At 38.3% G+C, this 23,108-nt stretch overlaps 1 protein-coding gene across 2 annotated transcripts in view; it reads right to left on the minus strand.

Moving 5' to 3' along the window:
- The window catches only part of CPNE4 (copine 4), a 229,377-nt gene that overhangs the window by 37,254 nt on the left and 169,015 nt on the right, over positions 1 to 23,108 (minus strand). For both annotated transcript variants that reach the window (XM_058818056.1, XM_058817983.1), the window contains 4 exons: positions 16,526 to 16,624; positions 7,568 to 7,654; positions 6,945 to 7,004; positions 1,474 to 1,607 (listed from right to left, as the gene is read on the minus strand). In XM_058818056.1, the coding sequence (XP_058674039.1) occupies positions 1,474 to 1,607; positions 6,945 to 7,004; positions 7,568 to 7,654; positions 16,526 to 16,624 (380 nt within the window). The remainder of the gene's footprint in view (positions 1 to 1,473; positions 1,608 to 6,944; positions 7,005 to 7,567; positions 7,655 to 16,525; positions 16,625 to 23,108) is intronic.

The raw sequence follows: 23,108 nt of genomic DNA on the forward strand, positions 1-23,108 counted from the left end.
AAAAGGTGACATCTTCATGAGAAAACAATTGGCTTTTGTTCAGCCCTAGATCAGCACAGCTTTCAGACCCTCAGTTGTGCTGATTAGCATCAAAAGGCATTTTCTGCAGCACAATAGAACAGAATGATGCTGATGATTTCATTTAAAAAATAACTGGCTCTTTTTTTGGTACTGATTGCAATATACTCATTGAGAGAAAAATCCTGATTTGGAGTTAATATTCCTGCATAGAAGGGACTGTGCCATTTAACTATTTAATTTTATAAAAAACCTACAATTTAATTAATAAAATCAAAAATTCTATGTGCATAAATCAGCCCATTTTACTCCTTTCCCTATTTTTTGAAGTTTATTAATGTTCTGAATTATTGCTAGTAATTATTAAGTTACTACATAATCACTGGGGAATTCTCAGCTCACTTGCAGTAAAATATTAATTTTCTCAAACTCATTGACTAAATCTGACCATCAAGTTCTTACAGAACTCATAAGAGAACAGTATTTTTGTCATTTTTGAGAAGACATTTCATTACCATGCAAATGGAAGTGCCTCTGAGCAGGCTAGTTGGTATATGCAAGAAGTAACCTGTAAACCATAGTCTGAAGTCACTCCACAATTTATATAGAAAGTTTAACTCAAATTTGAATGGAAATATCATTGTTTTCTTGAGATCTGGTATTTACATATGGCAAAGTGGTGGGTGGATATCTATCATATGTGCAAATATTAGAAAGAGCAGCTGTGTAAGATACGGTGTCTCACCACCAGAGAAAGAACATTTAAAGGAAATGCACTTGGTAATTAAATTAATAATGGAAAATTAATTTGATAGAAGCAGGCAGCCTATTTGAAAGCAACAGAAGTACATAATGTAATCAAAGCATATTTGGTCCAATTATTTGCATTTGTTTGTTTATTTAAAGGCATGTTATGTACACACACAGTACCTTTCAATATTTATTTTAGAAGAGAGTGCAATGTTCAACAGGCCAGGGGAACACTGAAAAAGACCATGGGTTTACTTCTAAAAATAGACATAATCAATAAGCAGTTTGGGCAACTACAAATCCAGTTTCAAAGTCAATGTCTCAGGAACGCTTTTCAGTAGAACAGGGCACAGACTCCCAACTGTATCAGAAAGGATGCCGCCAGCATCTGCAAAACTGGCTCCAAGTTGTTACTCTTGAACACATGAACAATCCACCCTAACATGTAATTTTAACATGTGAATACAACCCTGAAACTTAACATGCAAATCAGCCAAACAGCCAAGAACTGTGACTTTTCTTTATAATGAAACCAATCTAAACCCAGTATCACTCGCAAAAGCAGGTTAAGGTAGACTAATCTTTCTGTCATTCTTCATAAGTGCCTAAACATGGAGTCTCTGCAGCCAGCCACAGGCAGTCATTAATTTCACACTGTGAAAACACTTTCTAGAGACAACTCTGCAACCAAACGTGGTTATTTACCTGTCATAGTCTTGGCAAATCTCCCCAACAGCCACCAAAGCTTTCAGGTACTCGTTGGGCTGATAGGGGTGGATGTAGTGCAGCGAGCAGCTGTTCCTGGGGTCGCCGTTGGATGCAGTGAAATCTATAGCTACCTGGAAAAGAAGAGAAGTCAATGTGCTGCAGAGCTCTTCTGGCCATAAACACACCTACAGCAACTATGTATCTTCACCAGAAATAATCTGCTGCAGCAAAGAGACAGCAGCCTCACAGCAAAGGTCATTTTACAGTGCACTTAATCAAATTGGAATTAGGATTGTACATGTAAATATATGTAGAAGCAAATGACAGTTTATAAAATAAGAGATAATAAAATGAAAATGGCATAATTAGGTAAAAAATTACCTGCATTGCTATTCTATGGGGAAAATTATGTTCTAATACAAATGAATCAAATTAACTATCTCTAGGTTCTCATACTTAATTTAATTATTCCAGCTCAGGTGACATTCAGGACATAAAAGCTTTGCAGCAAAAATGTCCATAGAGAGTTACAAGTCCTACTAAAACCATAAATTAGAATTCCAATTAGGGATATTTCTTAGCTATTTTAATCGTTACTGTGGCTGTAGTAGTAGATATTGCTTGTCTGGTATTTTTTCTCTTCAAAACATCTAAACATTAAAAATTAACCCTCCCAATTTCACAGTTGATAGCAAGCTTAAACATGAGCTGCAGGGTAAAAAAGTAAAGCTTGAATCCTGCAAAGATGTTTTGTTTTTGTTTTTGAAAAACCTTAGAGAAGATTGTGGACAGTAGTCAATGCAAAAGCAAGTATTAATGAATCATCTTAAAATTAATTTCTCCCTTTTAAAATGCTCTTTATATGTCTCACTGAAGGTAGGCTCTGGCCTGCATCTTCCTTTGTTACAGAACAGAAAGGCCTCTGCTGAATTTTTGATGCTGCTTTATAGGAATCCCTAAGAGGAGCAACAAGAATTCCAAGGGTTTTGCAGAGGGAACAAAGCCATTTATAAAATGTTCATGTGTCCAATAACCTATTTCTCTAAAAAACCCATTATGCCTGAATATTCAATAGACAAATGCAGCAAGTTCAGATTTCAGTTTTACAGTGTAGCTGAAAGGTAAGAAAGGGTCTTGCTAAAGGCTGCAAAAAGAACTCTGAAGGCACAGCTTGCTTTTGCAAATGTTCAGCTTTCCCAGCTGCAACCTCTGCTTGGCACAGGGAACACTACTTTATGCAGCTTCAAAATGAAAATGAAACATGACATTTTCATGCTTCCTTAAAAAATATACACAGCCCTTCTGAAACTTATTTTTGTTGCTAAAAATTTAAAGGGAAATATACTAGGTCAACCCAACACAGCTTTCCCCCACTGGTTCTGTTTTTTCACCTCTATCTTTTAGCTGAATAAACTAACCTCTAGTAGGCTTGGAAATCCCTTCTTTGCCTTGATCAGCCATGAACCCTGGCACCTCACCACATCCAGTCAGGAGAGAGAAGAGCTTTTTGGCTTGCAAGTAAGAGTAATCTTTCACCTCTGCTTCCTACTCACTGCTCAGGCACCAAAGCACTGAGTTTGTTTTCCACATAGGCATTTCTCCAAAAATGGTATCTGGATTTAACTTGAATAAATCAATGGAGAGCCTCTCATGACTTCACTTTTGAGGGCACATAACTGAGGAACACTACACATATTTAACTGAGGAAGAAAACAACACTAGTGGTTTTTAAAACCCAAGAGAAATCCATGGATGCTTGTATGAACTAGCTTAGTTTGGGGGAATTTTTTTTGTAAAAAATCTTATTCAACATATGTATATTTTCTTAAAAATAAGTATATTTCCTCTGATAATAATTCAACCTTAATTTGATTACAGAAAGCACAAAAATGCCACTGTATGATAGGGAAACAAACAATTGTAAAATTGTTAAAAGTAGGTGTTTTTACTGACAATCCCAAAACACTAAAACCCATTAACAAGACTTTAGTGACACCTCAAACAGATCTGGACAAGTCTTCCTTTATGGCTAGCTGCTTTGGAAATGAAATCAAGAATATGGAGCAGGAATAAGGTTTCATAAGCTTGGAAAAAAGCCTGTGGCTAGTGTTTGGGAAAGCAAAAAAAAAACTTCCTGGAACAAGCTTCCTTTTGGAAATGGTCCTTGCAGTAGAGGTCTGTTGATAAGTAAAAAAATATCCTAATTTCCTATGATGAAGAATTTATGAATATTTGTACTCGGATGCAGCATGCTTCTTGAATTTGATCCAAATCTGTTTGACTCCCACAAGGAGGACTTATAAGAAAGATGACCGCTGTAAATTGCCACGATTCCAAAATAACAATGCAGAGCTCTGCTCCTTTAGCATTACCCAACAGGACCAAGGTCTTGTGCAAATATATTGGATAAGGATTTGTAAAAATAAGTTAATATATGACAAAAGTTATGTTAATATCTTTTGAGCAGTAAAGTAGGAATCTTTCTTATCATGCATGCATTGGATTTTATCAGTTTATCTTTAAATGTATCAGTTCAAGTGTGGCAGTCATCTTCTCTCAGCTAAATAAGAGCATAACAGAGCAATAACTACACTCAGTACCAGCTTTTTTTTTTATCCTCAGACCTGTAAAAGGGTGATTTTTACCACACTCAAAACATCCTACATAGCTGGGACCTCCTGCTAGATCTGTCAGCAACAAATCAGGCTGCCCAACACCGTGACCTGCCTGAGAGAGTATCTGTCCAATATATCTTTCTATTACAGTTCCTTTCTGCATGTTACACATGCTTTCTGCTGTATTTCCTGAAGTGATGAAAATGTCTTCTGACTACAGACCCATTTGTACTGCCAACCTCTGAACATTTCTTCTGCAGCAGGGAACACTGTCTGATAAGAGATGCAGTGTTTGGCAATAAGCTGGGCTTAAAAATAGAGGGCTGGAATCAGCACTATTGATCTCTACAGATGAAAGCTTCTTAATAACTGGTTGTAAAGTGAAGGGAAAGTTTACTTTCATTTTACAGAGACATTCTTTCTAACTACAAACCATGTTTCTATAATCAAGCTACAAAGTATCCCAGGAATGCACAGCATGATGTTACCAAGGCTTCCATTAGTGCCTGAAATTATCAGGTACATCACACTACAGCTTTTTGTTACCAAATGTGTGCCTAGCATCCCAGTTTCCCTCCCTCAGCAAGTGCCCTTTCAAATCACAGTTGTGTCGTACTGCCTGTACACAGCACGAGCTCAACAGAAACACCATTAATATTAGGACAGCAACAACAACAATACATGTATCAGGAGAGTTTCAAGCAATCCCAAATCCACTACAGTTAGGAAAAATGGAAATCTGGGAAAGTCCAAGCAATAGGCCTCCTCTGTTTCAGTGGTCTGAATTAATCAGATTAGGTGAAGAGGAGATTATATGATGTATGCAGAAAGCAAGGGAGAATGGAATATCTCCCCAGCAGGCTGCAGCCTTTTGTTTCAGTGACCACTGAAGAATTCATTTTGGAAAACAACAACACATCTCACAACCAGTCTGTGCTGAGGACTGCTGGAAGAAGAGTGGAGGAAAATATGTGGAGAGGCAGTTTGAGAGGATGTTGAGGTAGAACCAGTGGGCTGTAAATGCAGACAGCCATAGCTACAGAGATGTCTCACTGGCTTACCCTGGGTCCCTGCAGGATTGAAAATTGATAGGGATGAGTTTACACAATACTGTGGATTTACCATTAAGGGCAACAGTATTTCAGGGATCTCTGTGGCTGACAGTATAATACTGTTTTATTTCCTTTATGTCCTCACTGCCCATCCTTGAAGATGAGCTTACTTAAACTTTCTGTAACCAATTGTTTGTTTCATTTTAGTAAAATGAAATACAGTAAAACACAGTAGAAGCCACTATCCACTTTAACTCATTTGCCTTATCACTTTCAAACTTGTGTTTTGCAGCCTACTAATAGGAAACACGTGACAAGTAAATAAAAGGCAAGCAAATTGCCATAACCCTTCCTTGCAGGAAGAACTTGCTCTTCCATTGGAAAACAGTTATGAAGAATCAGAGTTTGAAAAGCTGTAATTTAATATGTAAATCCCTAGACACTTTCTAATGGTGGCAGTGCTCCTGTTCTTGAGCTGGAGTTGTGGGAAATGCATAATAACTGGTCTTTGCATGTGCCTAACCACATGCCCTTATTAGAAAAGGCTTTCAAATATAACATGAAGGCATTAATGTCTTTCTGATCATGACCTTGAATACATTTGCTAATTGAGATTTTCCAGTCATATTCTAGGGAGGAAATGTCAGAAAAGATAAATTAAAGGGGCTTCCAGTGACTGGGAAGTTTCAGACTTCAAGTAGAAATGTGCATTGCTGGTACGTGGGGATAAAAGAAGTAGCCAGGTGAGGTAGAGAAGTAATTACACAGTATGCTTTACATGAGAGAATACAATTATAAAGATCTTTGTCCACTGCAGAAGGTATTTTCTTCAAAACCAAAACAGAGTCCTGGGTCTATCAAATGAGTTTGTGAAGAGTATGGGCTAAGTCCATGTTTAACACTTAAAAAGTCTGATCTGTACACAAGAAGATAATCCACTACTGTCTATAGCTGCTGCTAGAACTTCCTGGTACAATTAAAAAAATCTTTCTTTTTTTGTCAAATCTTTTTTGGAAAACGGAGGCTTGTCTGGAAAATGTGTAATGGAACAGCCAGTAGTATCCAGTGTCTGCTACTTTGTATGTGGGAGCAGAAATAGGGCAAGATGCTACCAGAAAAGAAAAGATCTCCAGAAGAAGAATATTACCTCTGTGCATAAGATTTTAGCTCTTTAGCTGGCATAAATTAGAAATCACATAAACCAGATTGGAATTGAGCCACAATCCATATTCCTACACTATGGGAAAAACTGATATACTCATTATTGCATTCTAGTTAATTCATATTACGTTATATTAAGTATATTAATTTTTAGATACATGATACAAAAAAAAGATCAAGCCCACATATCATTTCATGTTTCTAAATTTATTAACCGGAAATACAAGAAACTGTATTTCTATTTATGAAGAGCCCTGCAAATCCTTTCACACCCTGTTCCTTGAAGTAAATAGCTTCTGAGTACATTCTAAATTAGAGCTGTGTCCCCCTGTAGTGCCATCTTACTTGGTAGCTATGGCTGAGATATGAAACACCAGTGTTTACCCCAGGCTGACAGAGAAAAGTCCCTGGCTGGATCTCTCTGTGTGTGACTTTCAGTATGGCACAGTTTCAGGGGAAACAACTTGCTTTAACAGAGGACTCATTCTGGAAAGGAAGGCTGGCCCTTAATACATTTTGCAAGAAGAACTCAATAATTTACCAAGGAATGGCATGTAAGAATCATTTCTCTGAAAGTAATGAATTGGTATCTAAGGGGATTCCTTTTCCTCAAAACAAGTTAGAGAAGTAAGACACTTACTGTAAACTGTATTTGGCAGCCTCCCATGATATAATCTAAGAAAGAATGCATCTTGTGTATCTGCAGACAAGAAAACAAGACATTGAACTTAGCTGTGTACTCATAAAACATAAGAGAACTGCCTGAAAAAAAATTTGGAAGGAGGAGAGGGACCAACTGAAAATAAGGTAAAGGGAGAATCATTAAATACAGTTTGAGACAGAAACAAAACTATAAACAGTAAAAAACCATCTAAACCTACAGAAAGGAAAACAAAAAAGTAGAACCATGATCTCAGTGGGAAGTCAGAGAAAATTTTGCTGTTTGTTTAGGAGAAACAAGAGCAATGTTGTGGATATAATGGAAGCATTACAAGGGATACACACAAAGTTGGAGAGCATTTAGGTGTTAGAGTTTAGTATTGTCTTTTCCATTGTACAAGAGCAGGGATAGGGCAAGAGAAATGAAATGAGAGTTGAGGACAGTCAATTTGCTTCTGAGATTCAAGTCCTTGTTCTTTAATTTTTGTAGGGAATAGTTTCCTTTGCTATTCTACAGGCAGTTCCACTTTGTTCCAAGCACCATTAAAATGTATCACTGAGAGCTTAGTAAAGAAACAGTCAAAGAGCAAAACATATATTTACCTTGCACTGGTTAAGGATGACAATGCCTGAGTTCTTGTAGTTCTTCTTCTTTGCTTTGTACTTGGGGTTAATGCATTCCCATTGTACCTGTGAAAAAAATAGCAATCATTCTCTGCAGGAAAAAAATTGTATGTACAGATTGAATAATTAACAAAAATTGCACTGCCCAATTTCCACAGTTGACTAAATCATTACAGATGATGGTGCAAAGAGAGGAAAAATAATGAAAACTGTTAACTATGCTGAGAATAGTTAATAGAAAAAGGCCCAGGGCAAACATCAGTCTTGGAACATATACATGTGGATATGGCACTGAGGGAGACATCCAGATTACTTTGTTGTCATCTTTCAGTCTTGTAGTTTGAGATGCTACATAAGCAAGATTGAGGATCTTTTGAGACAACAAAAAAAGAAGGAACTTAATACAAATGAAAACTGGAGACAGTAACCTGATGCATTGTATTAACTACAAAACTGTTGTCACACTGACTTTTGTATTAAACTCATGATTATAAAAATTCTGGTCAGCAATCATCTCACTTTCTCCTTTAAGTCTGATAGCAAAATAAAAAGTTAAGAAAATCAGTAAAATGTTCACAAAGATGCAGCTAAGTAATGATATATTTGAATTTTATCCCCAAGAATATATTAAAATACCTTTTTGATTTTTTTTCATAGTTTTATTTACAAATCATCAATTTTACAGCACAAGTGTCTTACCTTGTAACTGAAGTACATCTCCTTATTCTTATAACATGTCCCAGGTTCTTAATCATTTCCACTTGAAATGTCTTCCTCTGGCATCACTCTCCTTCAGGCAGAGTGATAAGGCCAAGCTTTCAGACCCTCATCTCTAATGTCTACAGTATTATTCATGTTTTTTACTGCAGGAGTAAAATGTACATTTGTACATGCAAGTGTCTATTGGCATTTGTACGTACAGATTTTTATCTCTATTATGCTCTTACTGTGGTTAATGATAACATGACTATTTCCCTTCAGGGAGCTGTTCTCAAGCGTGGAGACAAGACGTCAGACTGTGTAACAGAAAGAAATACAATTCCAAAAGGAAGCAGAACAATCTATTATCTAAAAAATCTCTATTATGACATTTTGAAATGAAACATGTCTTAAGTGTTACAGTGTTTTGCCTACAATGAAAACCTGCCTGTTACAATACTTTGTCTACAGTGAGGTACATATGTGATATATTTTAGCAAAGTGTTGGAGCATGAAAAACTATTTTTACTTTGTGTTCAGCCCCAGAAATTTCATCAAGCTTCAAACCATTGTCTAACAGCAATTATTTGGATGTCTCTGAAGTATTCCAGACTTAGAGATTTTGTCAAACATCAAAAAAAGGGAAGGCAAAACATATGGCTTTGGAGCAATATGAGACCATTTCTGCACAGGGGAGGAGAGGTATCTTCATCACTCTGAAATGGAGACAGGCGACAGAGTGAAGAATAGGAAAAGACAAAAAAACTGTTCCAACTGCAGGAAGCACATCTGCTTGCTCTCCCAGCTAGCCTACAGCTCAGTTATTTGTCTTGTGAAACAGATTTTCCAGCTGAGAAGAAGGGCAGATACTGACCCTCGTGTTCAGGGGAAATCCTCTGTAAACATTTTTTCTCTGCTCAAGAGAAGCAGTCAGGCTCAAGAAATAAAATCCCTTCTATCCCAGCAAAGAGAGTGCTCTGTAACACAACACTGGAGTGCAATAAGCTCATATTTGGGTCTGAAAGCAAGGCAAAAGCACTGCCTAATCTTGATAGGTTGCTGTCAGGCAAAATGGTTTAATACACAGCTGTCTGTACCCTTACTCAAAGCATTTCTACAGAGAAATCATGCTGTCCGTATTTCATAGATAAACTGCAATATATCAAATTGAAAAAAAATAGGAGACAGGATTTGCATTCCTCCCTTTGACACTAAAGTACACTGGAGAGGTGCATTAGCTTTCCCCTGAACATCCAAGGTGAACATCCTTAATTCTGGCATCCTCCAACATGAATATTTTTTCAATGTGCATATTTAAACAAGGCCTGACCTATATGAAGCCATATACTATGCATATAATTTCTCTTCTTAGGAAAAGGATTATTTAAGCCTGATAAAAGAAATTTCCATGGTATTTTTATGGAAGAAGTTTATAACAAATAAGGACCAAAGTGGCATAGAACATAACTTCAAGAGAGAAAAGAATATCTCAGGTTCCTTTTGCTAGCTGTAAAATGCAATTATGAATGTTCACCTATTTTGCAAAGCATTTTGAGATGTATGGATAACAATCTCAGTAACTACTAAAGCTCATTAAAATATTCTATGTGCAAGTCACTAACATTATTGGTTTATATGGATAATACAGCAAAGGATAGAACAGACTAGAAAATTTACAGAAAGGAGGAAAACAAAAATAAAGAAAAATTTTGCACTTATTAAATCTATTGATGATAGCATAACAAAGGGAAGGGAAGAAGAGAGGAGAGAGAAGACATTTCCCAGTTCATAGGCTTAAAAAAGCCAGTAAGACTGTTTTACACAAAGCTCAATCTTCACTTACCCACCAAGATCCAGTTCTGGATCCTTGACAACTCCCACAGTTGAAGCTAAAGACGTAACAAGCATCATTTGAAGGAAATTCCCTATACAGGTCTTACTGTTTATCCAGCTTTTATAATGAGAACAGAGTTCAGAATACAGCTCTAAGCAGGTAAGTAATAACAAGAAACAATTCTCAAATATTTTGCTTGCACTGTTGAAGCCAACCTCAATTTCCAGTCTGCTCCTACATTCCCAGTATTGATTTGGTATCTGACATTGTTTTTTATCGATCCATTTTTGCTCTTAAATTAACTTTTCAGTGGAGAGGAACTAATGCAATAGTCTGCAATCTGACACTAATGGTAAACATTGTGAAGTTTGGATTCATCATTCTGAAAGTCACTTAGCATTTCCTCCAAATGCCTGACAGCTCTGGGCTGTGCAAGCTCTTTCCCTATCAAACAACACAGAGAATCTGAAACAAAGCAACCTGGTTTTAAACTATCTACTGCTAATTTAAGTAATGTTGCAAATGTTGGTAATGGACTCCCAAGACTATACTGTGCTGGTGTTTCTTTTACACACTTAAATTTAAACCACTGTGTGGAGAATTTCGGAGCCAACTCCATTCACCTGCTCTTCACCTAGAGTCAGTGAACTAATGCTGACACTTGGAAGGTCCCAATCCTCTTGTGCCTGTGATGAGGAGACACAGATCCCTCAGTGGGAGATGTTACTCTGCACTGAAGGATACTGTCTTTCCAAACACCCTTACTCCTTCCCTTACAAAACCTCCAGAAGAGAGACAAAAGCAAACAATGCAGCCACTTATGCCACACACCAGCAAAGGGAAGTGGGGCTGGCTAAATGAAGGCAACCATTGCAGAAGAAAAATTTGGACAGTATGTGGCACAAGCTATTCAGAGAAAGGACTGAAGGTGCCAGGAGAGTTTCATGTTCCCCAAGGCCAGACAAATGACAGCAGATGCTTTCTCTGGGACAGTGCTAGCACAGCAGGACATCAGGTAGGCCTGTGAGGAAAGGGTTAGAGAGCTTTCATTGCTTGTTGTATGCTTGCGGCATAGCTCATGTTAGCAGTAAAATGTTCTCTTGCCTCCCCTGCACTTTAGTTTCTCTTTTCTTCCTTCCTGTTCAGCTGCTGCAATGAATTGCACAGTTTGTGAATGACAAAGGAGGCACTGCAGTCTAATGGATGGGGCAAAACCCCCAATCCATAGCAGGCAGCATTATATCCTGCACTGGCTCTTTCTGATGCCTAAAGAAAAACAAACCACTTTTGTGTGAACTGAGTCTCCTCCCACGAGGAAGGCTGCTTTTTTGCTGCCATCCCTCTAGGCAAGAGCACAGGATAGTTTCGTGGTTTTTTCCTCTTTCTGTTCAGAAACACATCCACCAAGAGAGAAGAGCTGCCTTTAATCACAATCGGAGGTTTCCTTTGAAAACTTGCCCCCGGAATGAAGTGGAAATTAAAGCATTTCTTGTTTCCCCAGTGTCCCCTGCACTTCTGAGGCTGTACCAATGGTTGCCTCCTGACAGGGATTTGGCAGGTGCCTGGTGTGGCTGCCCCCTCTGCTTCCCTGTCTGGGGCCAGGAGCAGCTGCTGATGCTGCAGACAGTCCTGGGTGAACTGGGCTGTCTCTTGATAAAACTGGAATTGTCCATAGGTGTCAATAACACCTTGGCCCATTACCAAGAGCTTAAAGGTCTCATTGTGCAGAGTCATCTGAAGAGCTACCAGATGGAAAGCCCTCCCTAATAACACCCTGAACCTGAGGGAATGTCAGTGGAGATGAGAAGTGCAGTAGGATCTCTTCCAACTCTTTCCTTTTGTGTGTGTGCGCAAAGGCACATGTGTCTATTTTTTATGTAATACAGGAACAGATTTTTCCCTTATGTAACTCCTGTGCTGCATGGGGATCCAGGTGATTTCTCTGACTTTTTTTCCTCTCAAATCCCTCTGGCTTTATTGCCTTGATTGAAAAAACCCCCAAAAAGTGATTTTTTCTCATTAGTAGAGGATTCCTTCTTTCAACTATAATAAGCTTTAATAGCATTTACATTTATGTAATCTCAAGCTTCTTCTTGTCCTGTTTAAATATGCTTGATAGATCAATATTAGAACACCTTAGAAACTGCCACTGTACACACATATTAAAAACATATATTATATGTATTCTTGGAAGAAATCTTAAGACACAATAAACTAAGAGTACTTATTAGTATTTCACTTAAAAAGATAAGGATGGAGTTATTCTTACTGTGAGGGTTTTTTTTGTGTCAAGATTATGGTGAAAGAGTAAATAAAAAAGTTTGAATGGTGGAAAGTGTTAAGAGGAGATCTAGAAACCACAGAATTACACTTTGGAAAAGACTTCTAAGATCATTGAGTCCAACTGTTATCTCAGCACCACCAATTTCATCATTAAACCATGGTTCATGCAAGGGCTGCTTCAGATGGGCACTTGAACAGGAGGATGTCCTTGTGCCATTTTCTATTGGTGGCCAGTATGAAAACAGGCAAGATGTCAAAACATAACAGTCTGTGACCATAAGATAATTTTTATGGAACAGAAACACATAAAGTTATTATCCTGAGGTTGTTCACGATCAGAAAGTCTCCTTAAAACAGAAGAGCAGCAAGTTTTCCCAGAAGTCAGTCCTCTCAGTCATGGAGAAGCACCTAACACTCTGAAGGAGTGGTAATTCAAGATTTGTAAACCTCACCCAAGACATACCATGTTCAGAAAAGAAATTCATAAACAACTTATGCCACTTCTGATCAAAACAAGTGATCTCATTCAGGTAAGGAATTTTCTCTTCACACAATACTGGTTCAACCACTCAGAAGATACAAGTGCTAGATTCACAGCATTTATCTAAATGATGCCTGGTCTCACACATGCATTTCTGAGAAATCTCACAGCCAAAGCAAGCCAGTAAGCTCATCTGAGGCTGACACTCAAAACTTGGGATAATCAGTACATAGTCCAGGGATGGAAGAGCCTTAGAAGCGCTACCAGCTCCTTTAAGTAAGCAGGTGACACATATCCATTCTGTCCATCTCAAGCAGTTCTGTAGCAGTTGATAGACTGGCTACAACACAAAAATATCTTTACTTTTAGAGGGGGAGGTTAAAGAATGGGTCAGAAGGCTCTGTGTTTTCTGAAGGATGAACTATGTACAATTAAAAGGCAGCTTCAACACCATTGTCAGCTCCTCTAGAGATGAGGTGAGCTGGTGAAATGGTGAGAAGCACTAGCAGCTCACACCACACAGTCCATGCTGCTCACCAGCACGAACTGTGGTACTCCCACTCTCACTGCTTAATGCATCTTTGACAACTTGTGCTGCTGATTCCAGCCAATGCAGACATTGCTGATGGGCAGAGATGGAGATCTGTGCCACTGCTGTAGCCTCCTTCAAAACCACACAGATATGCAGCTGAAGCTTAATCACAGTTCCTGGATCTCCTATCAATGATGAATGTTCCTTCCAATTCTCTCCAGTTTCCTGGGAAAGTGAAAAATCCTGGCTGACAATCACTAGGGCGTTTTGATTATCTTTTGACAGAGCTATAGCAATGTACTGTAGCTGGCTGTAAAGTCTACTGCACAAAAGAAATATAGCCAGAACAAGAAGCTTCACTTCATCTCCTTAGCAACTCAAATAGGGATGCCAGACCTGAGCCCCACTCTTTACTCTGGCTTCCAGAGCATCTGAGATGAAGTTCCAGCCTTTGGCTCCCATCTTGACACTGTTGTGATGCAATGTGAAAGAATACTAACATCGGGGGCTGGAGGATGTAGTTTTATTCCTCTGACTGAAAGGAGTACATGGAAAAGAATATTTTCTGAGGCTATGAAAGGGTCTCTTCTAGAAACAAAGCACTATGCTTAACCTACTCATCTTTCCACCCACATGTAATTACATTTCTCTGATATGGCCTTCCTTATCAGAAATAGCTAGCAACACATCTACTTGAAGGCAAAACACCTTTCTTCTCTATAATTTTCTCAAGGTGCACTGTAACCTCTTTATTCAAAGTAAACACTCCACTGCACATGCTTTTCCTTTAGGGAGGCTAAAACTAAATAAAAGAACTGACAACTGCTAATCACACTACTTAATGTTGAACAAAGGATGTTGACATAGACTATGCACTAAGATGTTTTTATGGGTCCACAGACAATGGAATGTATTGCCTTTAGCAGCAATAGTTCTTTCTCCAGAATAGAGAAAAATGAGATAGGATGAGGGAGACACAGGGAGAGAGTGAAAGGGAAATTGCATTCTGGCTCCAGCCAAGTGACATGGCTTCCCACGCGACTGACCTCTCCTGTACAACATGGGATCACAGTATTGTTTTCTGTAAGTACCTCATCTCCACCAGGACCTGCTCAAACACCTACTGCTTGTTCTTGTCTATTGTGCTGTTAGTGCTCACCAAACCCTGACTTCATCAGGGGCAAGAGCCATCTAGCACGTGCATTTATATTTTTAGACGACTATTTATCAGCCACTTAAATGACTAATACTTACTATCTTATCCACTCAATCTTGTTTTTCCTCTAGAATAGGCTACAAAACAAGGATTAGAAAAGAGGAGAAAGGAAACTGAGTTCCACCTTGATGGCAACTGTGTCCCATGAGAATTAGTTATACCAAGAGCAGGGTTTTGCAGGTGCAAGCCCACAGAATAACTTCACAGCCACAACAGAGTGAGAGGAACAGGGAAGAAAAAAGGCACAATTCCTAGGGCATGTGGAGGAAGACTGCAGGTAAAAGGTTACAGGTGAAAGACAACCTGCAGAATGGCAAATGGCAGGCCCATAGCAAGAGTAAGATTCAGACATACAAACCACAGGGCAAAATTAGAACTTTTTAGGACAGCAGTCTGATTCTGTAGTGACAGCCTAAAAGAAGAACTGACAAATGGCTGCATTAACTTCTTATGCCTCTGAAAGAGTAATCATCCTTTTTACTAGCTGAGGATGAAAAAAAGCATACTATTTTTCCATCAGAATAAAGAATGTATCTTTTATCTTGCAGAGCCATTCTTACCATTCTGGACAACAAGGCTCTTGTTTTGGCCAACAAGCTGTCACCTGGGAAGGACCATGATGTGGTTTTAAGACACTTATATTGAAAATACACATCTTTACCACTCTCACACAGGTACGTACGTACCTGAGACAGGTACCTGAGACTCAGGTATTTGTATACAAATTTGGAGTGTTGTCACATCACTGGCCTTGTTAATGTTATTTATTCTGGGATTTGTTTACCTCCTTATTTCCACTGAAATTTTGTTTGATAAAAGTTTTGATCCTCTGACTTGATTTAAGAGAGCAAACAGGGTTTCATTTACACTCAGGTTGTGTTCAGAAGTTATTTATAATGGACTAATATATGACTGATGCATATCAGCAGTATTTTACACACATGAGCAGCATTTGCCAAACTTTAGTTTATTCTAAGAACTTCAACTGAAAACATCTAGAAGAGCCATAAATGCTTCTTGACCCATGGCATAGACTGACTGCTTACCACTTATCAAACACCTTCTGACTCTGTGTTAGATTGTTGTTAACACATTATAAACAGAACCTTAATAAAAAGCCCAGATAAAGCTTATTAGGCATTTGTGTTTGGGGTTGAGATCATAGCAACAGTGGAACAATGAATACAAATTATCTGCAGGATCAACATTTTTAACTCCCCCTCAGAGAATTTATCAAAACTAACACCTTTAGAAGTAAGTAATAATAGAAAATTATGATTTCTGGAATTAGACATGCCAAATCACTTATCATATTAAGTAATTATTATCAACTGCAATTTGAAAAGATCAGGCTGACATAAAGAAGTGAAATTATTGATAAGCTAACAATTTCATTTTTCCTTAGGCTGTAAATCAAGAAACACTTAGAAAACCAATTAGTTTCATCACGATGGGTTCTAGATAAAGCTGGCAGCGATGAATGCAGCACATGAGAAATGGAGAGAGATGGAGAATGACCCTCACCCAACAGAGGCCTTTGGGACAGCAGGGAAATGCTTTGAGTTAGCCAGAATGGGCTTTGCAGCACAGCACCTCATGGAACCCATGTGCTTGGGCCCAAAGGAAATAAATCTTAACAGAAAGAAATGCCTGTGGAATGGGAACTAGGAAAAAAACCTTAAAGTATTTCAGGCATGGACGTACAAGAACAAATGCTCTTTTACATTTTCAGATTACTGTGCCCAGGTAACAGTAAGACCTGTGGGGGAGATCAACACAACTAAATGCTGGGAAATGATGAGGCAATGCCATCTGCTTTATGGCAGGATTGTCTGGGGCACACTGCTCTACAAAGATTACATATTGAGATTGCTCAGGTGGTTCCCACTTACCTGTCTTCCCTCCATGGCTCCTCGCATTTCCTTAAAAGTCGAGCTAAATTCTCCAATGAAGTCATGCTTGCCATTGGAATCCCAGTCCCAAACTATGCACTGAGGAGACAATAAGGAAAAGAACAAATGAGCACATTTTTCTTCAGACAGAAAAGAGATTTTATTGAAAAACACTACAGGAGAAATTATTATGTACACTGGGTGGAGTGTTTTATCTAAAACAAAATCACAAGACATTAAAATCCTATTCTTGTTCTGATCAAACTAAAATGGCAAGTGGAATCTCAACACAGCTTGCTGCTGATGGTTCTGTGTTATGGAGTTTGCCTAATGAAGCATGTATTTCAGAAGGAAAGGATTTCTCGTCTGCATCATTTTGCTAGGTGTGAAAATACAGGATTATGTGTATTTGCATATTCATGGTTAAATGGTGTCCCAACTTACCTTGCTGATTGTGCTTTACAAATACAAATTAATATTCAAAACCCTGTTTGCCTTGGGCAAACATTACTTTTCTCATTTTTACAGTCAGTGAAGGTGAGACAATAGTTACAGACATAATTTTTTGAAATGGCTTTGAAATTATACACATCAGTGTTTGGTGACCATATCTTGGCTGTTTCCCAGTGTTGCTCAACAGTGACTATACAAACCAAACCTCACTGGTAGACTTGCCTAAATTCATGCATAAAGATGAATATCTCAATGAGTTCAGCTTTGAGAATTTTATTTTACAGATTTTTCTAAATACAACTCAACTAGCCAAGACAGAAGCACATACCAATAACTACATGCTTTGCTAAATTGTAATTTTAAAACTGCTCCAAGGACAACAAAGGGGCTCACAGCTTTAAAGAACAAAATCCCAAATTCTGCCTTATGTTCTCTCTAGATAAAGGTCACATGCATTGACTGAATCTGGAGGCCTTTACTGAAAATGCCCTGCTAAAAAATACCTTTTAGGGTTTTTAAAAGCAGAAATGTGTCATCTGCCTTGTCACATGAGGAGTGCACTGTTATATTACTATCTGATGGTTCTGAGGGTAACAGCAGATAATTTTTAACAGTTTTATCTGCCTTCTTTGTCTCAATGAGGCTCTGTACTTTTGACCCAGCACTGGTGGTCAGACAACACAAGAGGAAGAGCAAGGTTTGCTCCTCAAAGACTCCTCAGGCCAATTGAAGTTAGCTTGGTCCAAAGGGGCACTGAGTTCACTCAGAAGGAAACTGAAATCCATGGATGTCCACTGGATTTTGAGTTTTAAAAATTAATAAAAAAAAGCACTTTATTAAAACAGACTTCCCTGCCTACCACTTATGCTTTCTAACCAGTCTGAATAATCCAGTCAAAGCTGGTAGGTGGACAGTCCCTTTGGAGGGTGTGGGAAAGACTCTAAAAAGCTTGAGATTTGGACCACCCTATCACCTCCTATTTTAAGATCTCCAGATCAATATGTGAAAATATTTTACTCTAAGACTTGGAGATACTTTTTTTAGCAGCTTTGACATTTATGGGGTGGGTAGATGGAAAAAAGGGGAAATTCCTGCATGCGTTTGTTTATAGGCTAAATTTCATACAAGAGCAATCAAATAAAAGTGGGTTTCTGATTCTGATAGTGGTAATAGTGGCAGGGAAAAACCTAGACACAGTATTTTCAACACTAACAGTCCTGGAGTATTCTTTTGGATTACATCTTCCCTAACAATTACTCTCTGTTTCTTATCAACAGAAAGTTTTTACATGAACTGGTAACAAGAAATAAATCCAAGAAAAACTAGTTTAATTCACAAAAAAAATCCTGAAATCAATTCTGTTTCATAGAGCTTGAATATTTCATTTTATTTTTTCTGTGAAATTTCTTGATAATATAAAAAGCTTATTTTTTATTGAAATTACTTTATAAATATACAATAAAGAATGGATTACATAGGTGAAGCATGACTTAAAATTATTTTTTTCTGTAATGGTTGCAAAAGCTATTTAAGATCTTAAAAGTAATACTAAATAAAAAGATTTGTCAAAATGCCATAGTAAATTGCTATAAATGTGCAAAAAGTGTAGTTTTAGTAATGCTGGAAACTTTGAAAACAATGTTTTTGAAAAAGTTACGATTTCACAAAGAAAAGGAAAAAAAAGAACTCTTATTATAAAATTATCCAACCAGATTTCCTTTTCAGGTTCTGTCTTTAAACTCAATTGGAGCATAAATACAAGAACAGATCCAAGGTTACCAGAGTTGTCCAGGAAAAGGTACTTGGAAAAATTTCTATTAGGGTGCTGACTCACCCTAAGTACAGAGAGGGAAAAGCTCTGAGTGCTTATTTGTGGTTAGAACTTTGAGTGGAGAGGAGCAAAGTTAGATTACATATGAAATGTCCACTCAACGGGGATCCAACTGCTTTTTCTTTCAAGCTGGAGGTTTTCTAACTTTAGTTTTCAGAAAGCCAGATGGTACTTTAATCTTCATATTGGCTTAATGGAAAAGGCAAACAATTACAGAATTATCTCAGTGCCATTTGTTCTATTACAGCTAAGGGAGAAAGGGGATTCCTGTATGTACATCCATTATGACTTCTTTTTTTTCCCCCCAAGTTTCACATCTGGCTGTAGAAATTAATTGTTACTGTCTGAAAAACATGTTGTACACAGTAATGATCTCACATTTTAAATGTATGTGAAAAGCATTTCTGAAACATTGAACTAATGTGGTCCAGACATTTTTATAAAAACCAACTCAGACAGATCAAATAAGCAGGGAAGGATCTTTGCAAATTATCCACAATCAGGTAAAGACCACAGATGATAACCAAACCAAAGCATTATTTCCCTATGAAATACTTTAAAGGTTTTTTGGTCTTTCTTCAAATCAAATCCTCCACAATGTAAATCATACTTTAGCTTTAGGCAAACCTTAATGTGTTCTTTGGGTCTCTACTCCTTGAGGTTGTTAAGTAGATGATTAACAGTATATCTACAATCTATTAAAAGTCTCATTAATTTAAGGAGGCTTTCCATACACTTAGTTTGAATGCTGGTAAATCAGTGTTGAGATAACTTGTGAAAGAATTCAGTTTCCTACCTACAGCTTACAAGCTCCAATACAGGGAATAAAAACCTCTGCTAATGCTTCATGGTGCTGGAATAGCACTGACTGGAATGATGGAGAACATCTTTCCAGTCAGTGCTATTGCATCAGCCTGCATGATCCTATCTTCCTCCTTAAAATACCCACTGAGTGCAGGGAGAGGGAACCCTATGCTATCCTTACTAGAGCTAACCAGTAGACTGAGTTAAAATGACATCAGAGGATCACTTCTGGGTATCCACATCTTCATTCTTTCAGCTCTTGTAAATACAGCAAAATGAGAGATTTCTTTCTAGGCTAAAATGGAACATTTCACTGGAGAACGTCCATTAAAAAAAAAAAAAAAGATATCTCAGTTGGATGCTGATGGAATTTTTCCCTGGTTTAATTTTCAAATTTTTTACCAAGATTAGATTTGGCCAATACTCTCCCTACAAAGGGCATTCAAGAAAGATTGCATTGGCACTGGAGCTACAACAGCACAGGATTCTCTGGCTGATTTTCCTAATGCTTCCCAGAAAATGACAGCTAGATTAATCTCGCTACCTCTGCCTGAGCAACAACTCACATGCATGATTTCTGATTATACTGAGACTTTTCCCAAGTCTTGATACTAGAGCTGACAAAATTCTGGTACAATTGTTATAAAATAATTCTTCCCATAGTCATCATCCCAGCTAGCTTTAACTACCAGAACTAAGTAAGAGAAAAGTCTGGCTACAGTAAGCATGTGCTTGTGTGTCTGCAGATACTGAGGTTATTTTTCCTACACAGCTTCTGAGAAATGCTTGAAGTGATTTGTCCCCATTTGAGTTTCACAATGAGAGAACTATTACATACAGCACCTTTGGGGACGGGTAATGGAGAGATGGGGAACTTAACAGTGTAATTTATGATCAAGCCCCAGACATGCTCTGAAGGTTAGTTTCTAAAAGACTGGCAGGGAGTCTCCTGACTAAATTCTACCAGGAGGCAGCTGACAGCCAGACTGTGGAAATGTACTTCTTGAAAATAATCCATTCAAGTTTCCCTCAGCTAGCCAGACACTTCAGATTATAGCATGCACAAAGCCAGTAAAAAAATGGAATATTCCCAATCTTGCCAGCCTGAGTTTCTCCAGCTCTGTGTGTGTATGTTCAAAGTCCAACTATGAAATGTTAGCATGGCTTGTGCTGGTACTGCCTTGCCACTTAGCTGGAGAGGAAGAGTGTTAGACAGCCCTCCTGACAACCTAAGAGCTCACTTCACTTAAAACACTTGGATAACTTGTGACCAAAAGATACTGGCTTGGGTGGGAAAGAAACCCAAATCCCTGGCCCACTCTCCAGCTGCTCCATGCCAGCAGAAGTGCCAGACAGAGAGAAAGGCAGCAGCCTCAAGCAGTCACAGTCAAGTCCCTTGAACAGGAGGCTCCCTACCCTGATCTGGCTCTGATCTAGTTCATCTGTTGCATCAAAAAGGAAACTTTTTTCTGTGTTTTTACTTCAGTATGTGACCCCTGACATTCAATAAGGAGTGGAAGCAATACCTTTCATGGAAGAGAATTCTCTTTGTCCATTAATTACCTGTTGTGTCTAGCTGTCAGAATTCAGGACATACCTGTGGCTGTCCTGGATTGCTCGAACCCCTGCCAGGGGGCTCAGAGACCTTGGCACAGAGCCCAAGACACCTGTGACTTTGATTATGACCCATAAAAAATCACCAACCTTATATGAGGATCTGCAAGCCACAAAAGTCTAGGTAGAATAAGAGTTAGTTTGTCACGGGGTGAAAAATAGATTTTCTGGGGTTTTTAGAATGGAGGTTCAGGAGGCAAGATGGAGGAATCTGGGCACGTCCAGTCTTTCTCCTTCTTCTTCTTGGCCTCCATCTCCTGCTGTGATGGTGGCACTTTTGGATTGGTTTAGAGTAGAAACTCACTGTCTAACATAGATGATAGGTATTGGGAAGTTATTGTAAATAATGTACACATAGTTTTTAGTGTAAAAAGATAACACCGCCCTGAGGGTGGCCGGTGTGCCTCTGTCTGACCTGCTGAGCAGACCTCAGCAGGCCAGAGAAAGAGTTTTATAGATAGGAAACAATAAACAACCTTGAAACCAAGAACTGAAGAGCTCTGAGTGCTTCTTTGACTGCTGGGCTGGGAAAAGAGACTCTCTAACACATCTTGGGGTCACTCTGACCAGCTGGAGTCCCGAGACCCAGCTATGTGTTAGGGTAAAAGTACTGAACAAAATGGCTAAAATTCTGTACAGACACTGCCTTGGATGGCTCTTCCTTGCATTTCTGTGAAACAAGATATATTGTGGCAAGAAGGAGAATGCTTACTGTTGGATTTGAATGGAATGAATTACAGCCCAGTCATTAAGTTTTTACCAATTAACTCTAAACTAAAATAACAGCACAATAATTTTTATTGGTAGAGTTTGTATGACACTATGTTTCAAAGAAATGAGGTCTTAAGACAACATCAGTGACCTGCTCTACTTCTTGTAGCCCTCTGAACTGCAGGAGGTATGTGGTGGCAAAAGGCTACAAACAACTGCTTCTTTAGTTCATCCTCTAGTATCAATGAAAACTTAAAAAAAACCTTACCAAACAAACAGAAACCCCAACACACACAAACCCCCCCCCCCCCCCAAAATGCCCAACTTGCCATCCCATATCCCCCTGCTCCCCTCAAACCCCCTACCAGATAGAGAAGGTGAAGAAAATCTCAGAAAAAAATGTACTTGATTATCGAAATGATCTTTCTGGAACAGTCTGTCTCTCATCAGGGTTATTACTACTTAATAATGAAGCAAATATACAACTGTACCTCCCTAAATTATCCATACCCAGTTTGGAATACTTAAAAAATGTCTTTTTTGTAGGAAGACCTTTTTCCACTATTTACCCATTCTCCCCACTTGGGTATCAGAAGAACTATGTAAAACCTTCAGTATAAAAGAAAACACTTCAAGTTATCTTGTTTGTCTAGTTGTGACGTTCCAAAGCCAAATTCTACATTTTAAACAGCACAGTACAGAAATTTGTTTTTTTTCTGATATATATATATATATATATATATATATATATATATATATATGAAATACTGGTGTCGCAGACATTTTTTCACAGAAATCCTTTCTTTCAGATTTCTGCCTCTTCTGGAGGGCAGAGGCCTCAGAAGAGAATGTAAACAATTGTTATCAGCTGCTGTAGAATGCAATGAGATGCACCTTGATTGGCTCATTTTATATGTTTATAATTAAGGGCCAATCACCAGTGCAAGCTAGGGGACTGAGTCCCTGGACACAACTTTGTTTTAGATTTCTTTCTTTCTATTCTTAGCTTAGCCAGCAACCTCTGCAACCTCTCTCTTTATTCTATTTAGTATAGTCATAATGTATTATATATCATAGATCAATAAATCCAGCCTTCTGATCTAGAAACAAGATTCACCGTCTCTCTCTCACCAGCAGCGACCCACTCAGGATGCTGTAATAGTAGGGCTT

This window comes from Ammospiza caudacuta, chromosome 1 (assembly GCF_027887145.1).
Source record: "Ammospiza caudacuta isolate bAmmCau1 chromosome 1, bAmmCau1.pri, whole genome shotgun sequence".
NCBI classification, from domain to species: Eukaryota; Metazoa; Chordata; class Aves; order Passeriformes; family Passerellidae; genus Ammospiza; species Ammospiza caudacuta.